At 36.5% G+C, this 6000-nt stretch overlaps 1 protein-coding gene across 3 annotated transcripts in view; it reads right to left on the reverse strand.

Annotated features, from left to right (window-relative positions):
• LOC148868596 (Tetratricopeptide repeat (TPR)-like superfamily protein) overlaps positions 1-826 on the reverse strand; it is a 62493-nt gene extending 61667 nt beyond the window's left edge. For 2 of the 3 annotated variants that reach the window (XM_088971793.1, XM_088971792.1), the window contains exon 1: positions 427-769. Coding sequence is in view for 1 of the 3 variants with exons in the window: in XM_088971791.1 (XP_088827917.1) it covers positions 427-573 (147 nt within the window). In the remaining 2 variants the exon portion in view is untranslated. Of the gene's footprint in view, positions 1-426 lie in introns of all 3 variants that reach the window. The other variant, XM_088971791.1, reaches the window with a different exon arrangement.
• Positions 827-6000: the final 5174 nt, after the last annotated feature.

Genomic DNA, 6000 nt, shown 5'->3' on the forward strand with positions numbered 1-6000 from the left:
AAAAAAGCATAACATTAAATGTACAAAAAAGAGAATCATCACAATGTAACTGAGGTGTTAAGTCAGAAGCACTTCAAAATGCCACTTATTGGCATTGCATCCACCTTTAGAGTGATATGGTAGCAGGATTTCACCTCTCGTATAGTGAAAATTTTATCTAACTATGAACAAAACAAGAACACGTGCACATGACAGAATTATGCATGCTTCAATCTTTCCCAAAGTCAAACGCAAGCTTGCTTATACTTCTTTTCAATAGCAAAAGGAGTAATAACAATTAGTGCATCAAATAAAGTAAGTAATAATAGTTCATTGTTAGACTCGGAGCTCCAATACAAAAGACGATAGTGTGAACGGCAGGTAAAGGCACAATATTCCACTGTTAGCGCAACGTTCATATATATTGAACAGTGGAGGACAACTTACAAGAGCGTAGGGAGAGTTGGGATACTTAGAGAGCAAAGCAGTTGAAAGCTTCAGTGCATGCTTAAATTGGCGAGAGTCAACGGCGTCCCATATCGGTCGAACCCGACGCTCCGGAATTCCCCCCGCCATGCCGAACTTTGACGCCATTACAGTTGCCGCTAGGATCTTAGGGTTTCGTTGGAGTCGTTCCTCTCTCTAGCTAATCTATATATTCGTTCATTTGCGTCTGTCTATGTGCGTTAGAGAGATACCCTCCTCCGATGACTACTTCAGGAAACAAAAATGGGGGTGAAGAGAACTAAGAAGGGGTTTTAGGCGTCGGCTCCGTTGGATGGGATTACTCGGATTTGCGTGTTGGCAAAATGGCGCCCTTTAGGTACACCAAACTCGGTGTGCGAAAACCTAAATGGGATGTTTGGTGACGAGTAATATTTCGATCAATGTTTTGGAACCGGATTCGGGTTTAGGACGATAGGAGTGAGTTGTGACTTAAGAGTTATGACCCGAACTGGAGTTTCGAATTTAACTTTTGACCCGTACCACCATACGTCCATACACCCACACCGCTTATCGCAAGAACCTAGAAGGCTTCAGCGTTTGGATTGAGCTGTTAAAAAGCGGCTCATGTTAAGCATCCATGTTCCGGAGGGCTCTTTAAAAAACGTGTGGAACCACTTTGTCATGGGGCTAGTCATTGGAATCTCGTGCGACACTCGAATGCGATGAGTAAGACTAAGAAACAAGCAACAACACAAAAAAAAGACAATAAAGATGACACACGAATTAGAAAAATGCTACTTGTATTGCATTAATGGATGGTAAGGATAAGCACACAGTTCAGTGTCGAGAGGATCTCATGCTTAATCTTTACATGCCCATGACTCACTCGACTACCTACCTCCCCTCAAAGAGTATGTTAAGCTTTTGGGGGAGTGACAATAAGAAACATCAAAATGGTGAAAAATCATACTACAATATTATAATAATGCCATCGGCAATCCCCCATACAAAAGTACATGCATAGCCCACCCATGACACACACTTGGACACTGGAGTGGCGACTGTAGGTACGATGAATGGCACTTGATGGCACAGCAAAGAGAACACTTGTTACAACTCAACACACTTCTTAAAGGCCATTTAATCTCCGTTTGGTTTGTGGGATGAGGATGATAAAAAATGGAATATTCCAAAAATATTTTATTTTCTCATATTTGTTTTAAGGAAAATAGTGGGATGGGTGAGAAAAAGGTGGGATGTCAGAATCCAAAATCAATAATATGGGGTCGCACCAAACCCGTGTGACTTTGGTGGAAAATTTTGAGAAAACTCGAGTTTTCATCTCCCTACTCCCGTAAACGACGACGCCAAAGATCCATGTGCATTAACAGCAACACAGTCCTTGCTCTAGAGCGCATGCTACCACCAGCGTAAACCAGAGAAATCTGATTTTGATAAAAGAAAACCACAAGTGTAAACTAGAGAAATCCATAGCGACCACACCAAATATTCCAAAAATTTTATACAAAATGAATTTAACAAAAACTAGAGAAATCGACGTTGAGAGTCCCATATGCATATTCTCCGGCAAGTTGGAATCCTTAGAAACTACAAAGACACCATTTTTTTCTTTTTGAGTCATAAATAATATGGGCATATTGAAATCCTCAGAAAAATGCCAAAATTATCATAATTTCCCATCAATATCAACAAGTTCAATCTCCATAATTCAACTGGAGCATGCGTTCTAGAGCAATAAGGTAAACGAAATGCAACTAGTGAGTCCATATGAACGAACTCTCTATTTTCCATTGAAATGGACATTGAAGAAAACCTCTTAAGTGATCAAAAAGGAAGAAAAAAAAATATTGCGAGTATCGACAAGCTAAAACTAATTATTAGACGAGGATATTCGACCGAGGTAGACGGAACGACAAAGTTAAGTAACAAGGAGAGACACACACTCAGTGTTTCTTGGTTCTATTATGCATTTGTCTAAAAAGAGAATAGGCACATCATGTAATGGGGCGGTGTGCATCATGTCCGAGGTCAGCAACAGGGAGGTCACGCCAGTGCCGATTGTTGACGATTTAAGGGAAGGCCAAACACCATTAACGAGATTGAAAGTTATATGAGGTGGAAGAATTTTTTACCATCGAGTTTAAGCATGGGTTGTCGGTGTATAGGTCGAGGAAACAAATAGATTGAAAGAAGAAGAAGAAGAAGAAGAGAATAAGAAAATAAGAAGAAGAGAGGAAAAATAGAGTGCGAGAGGTGGGAGATGAAGGGGTAGCCGCCGCCTCTGTTCGTCTGAAGATGAATGTGAACAGTGCCATTTTTATCCCCTTTTACACTTTTTCATCCCATCCCAACAACCAAACAATTGAAAGTTTAATTTTTACACTTTCCTATCCCATCCCATCCCACTCAAATCTTCCCAAAAACCAAACAGAGCCTTAAATCCTTTAGTTGGAGTGCATTGTATTAACTAAGCAGTGGTTGAGCGTCCGTGCTCCATAAAGTAAATCAGAGTAGCAATATATATATTTGAGCAGTAGTTTGGGAATTCAAGACTAACTTTTGAAACTTTTAATGTACACAAATTTTGTCATTCCTAAGTGGAGCCCAACTTGAAATGCCAAATGTCACATCCCGAAAGCCCTTCCAAACATGCACCAATCCTTTTGCGAAGATTTTGACTTCCATGTACCATAGTGTCGCTTTTGCCTAACACAGCCCTAGGAATGGCAATAGGGCATGGCCATGTTTTGCTTGCTCGATACTTGACCTTGAATTGAAATTCCTCGTCCCATCCTTACCTCGAACCCCTCACAATGCTAAAAATCTTGACCTCATCCTCATTTCCCGCCCCCAAATTTGCCCCACCCACCCCGGTCATTCTTACTTTTATATTATAAATTTGTTTTTTACTTTTTTTAAACATATGTAAAACTATTTTATATCATGTAATATATTATAATATAATATATATTAGCATATATTAATAATTTTATATGTATTATGTTATATAATATAGTCAAGGTTGGGGTGGACAAATACCATCCCCAACCCCCAGAGTTTCGGGCTTTCCTTGAACTTGCCCCAACCAGGGCTAGGCAAGCCCCATAGGGACAGGTCAATTTGCCATGTTTACAGAGTCCCATATATCTCATGAGCCCATTTAGAAGGGCTTTTGTGTTGGAGGTGATCAATAGGGGTGCTCATGGTTTGGTTAACCGAACCGTAGGGTATTTTTTCAATGAACTGACCTGATTGTTTTTTTAAATATATAAACCAAAACCAAACCGATGCAATCGATTAACCGATTAACCGTGGTTCAGCTTTTTTATTCACTTAAAATAAAGACTAAAATTATCGGTGACTCGGTGGTTGTTGTCGGTGTCGGATTTTTAGAAGATGGTGGATTGGTGTCGGCATTAGTTGGTGCCAGTGGTTGCTGTCGAAAGTCTAGCGGAGATGCCAAGAGGAGAGGTGAGAAAGAGAGAAGAGAGACCAAAGTCTGTTTGACGGGCTTAGTGCTGCTGTTGGTGCTTGTTTTCTAGTGAGGCGACGACTAGTGTTGCAGTTGCTGCTGTGCTGGTGGTGTGAAAAGTAAAGTTAGTAAACCGATGGACAATTAATGGAGATTATTGCATTGCCCAACTTTAAATTGAAAGTTTACTTTTCCAATAAAAAAAAAAACAATTGAAAGTTTCAAGCCGAACTGTGGCACTCAAGATTAGCAGTCTGGCACTATCAAACTAGCAATGCCAATAGTCTCTCAGACTGTCAAACTCCTTTAATAAAAAAAATATATATATATATATATATATATATATCGATTGATACGATTAACAAATTTTTCGATTCATTTTCGATCGGTTTTTTTCGGTCGGTTCGATTTTTTGGTTTTTTTGCTCACCCCTAGTGATCATGTGAGTTAAGTTGATTGAACCATAATTGTTGTGATTGTTAAGCGCACGCAATTTGAACAAGCTACTTTGAATAGTTTTAATTTATAATGGTTTTTACCAAGCATAGCTTTATGAATATCGTAAGCCACATTTTAAAGGCATTTCCTAATATTTAAGGATTAAAGTATTGGTATTGGGTATCGTATTAGACAACTTTGATATGAATATGCTTTGAAAATGCATAGGCACAGACGAAAGACAAATAAATACATAGGATACTCTAGGAAAATATATTATACAAATTTGTTGATAATCCATTAATCAAGAGTCTAGGACTTTAAAATATATATCTATATATATATACACATATTAATTACTATTTTACTATTTATGCTTTTCAACATTAACAAAAAATCAACTAAATATTAAAATTTGAAATGTTTGATAAAAAATATATTTATTATTGTAAACAAAAAATTTGTCATTATAAATTGTAAATCAAAATATCAACAGATAATTTATAAAAACATATAATCTTAACTTAAATATATCAAATCTATTAAAATTTATAAGATACATATTATATGCAAATCTATAATTCTTAATTACAAAAATAATGGAACAACTGTTAACAATTTTAGTTATGTAAATTTTTTGAAATAAGAAATCATCATTTGTATAAAATTAAACTAGTGAAGTTGATATGTTCAATTTAATACTATATTATTGATGTTTTGTAAAATATTGTTTTTGTAAATAACAAATATATTGTTTTTAATGTAAATTAAAATATAAATAAATAATTTATAAAAATATATTGAAATTTTAAGATACATATCATATACAAATTTATGAAGTATGGGCTTTAATTTATTAAGCAAAATTATGGAAGGAGCTACCCCATCTTAGCCAAATTAAAGCATTATTCTTTAGGTTATGTTTAAGGGATTATAACTAATAATAACAACTTTTGGGCTCTAATATCAATAAAAATAAGGGTAAATCTTTTAAACTACCCATATTGTTCATTAAATTGACAAATTATACCCTTATTATTTACATATTGTCTTAAACTACCCTTATTGTTTTTAAACAGTGACATCGCCGTTAAGTGCTAATGGAAAGAAATGAAATGTCGAATTTGCCCTTCAGTATTCCTCAAAATTAAAAATAAAGCCCAACTAAAAGAAAGAAATGATGTTTCGAATTGATCTTTAACTAAAATGCAAACCCAAAAACTAAAAACTCTACCATCTTGTGTCATTATCAACTGGTTTAAGAACCAGGTGGGTAATCTGAAAAGCCAGTGATGACGAGGGTTGCACTTGTTGTCGGCATTACCCATCATAAACACCATTCTTCAGCATAGAGAGGGGAGGAAACTAATCTCCGACATAACCTTATCTTCCCGTGGTTGGCTATTAATGGTTGTCGGAGAGAATGTAGTGACAATGATGTGCTCACTGAAACAGGGGAAGCAAGATTGGTGGGGTTACTATTGACAACACTACAAAGCTTTGCCTTCTCCATGGCCTTTCCCATTATCCCAACAGATGCAACTACAAAATTCGCCTTACTAGTGGACTCTGAGCACAAAGCCAAAGTCTTCAAGATCTTATCCTGTGTTGTTTAACACACTCGGATTTCATAGTGGTAATCG

Source organism: Nelumbo lutea, chromosome 2, assembly GCF_056320005.1.
Source record: "Nelumbo lutea isolate HS-2025 chromosome 2, American lotus-T2T, whole genome shotgun sequence".
Taxonomy (NCBI): Eukaryota; Viridiplantae; Streptophyta; class Magnoliopsida; order Proteales; family Nelumbonaceae; genus Nelumbo; species Nelumbo lutea.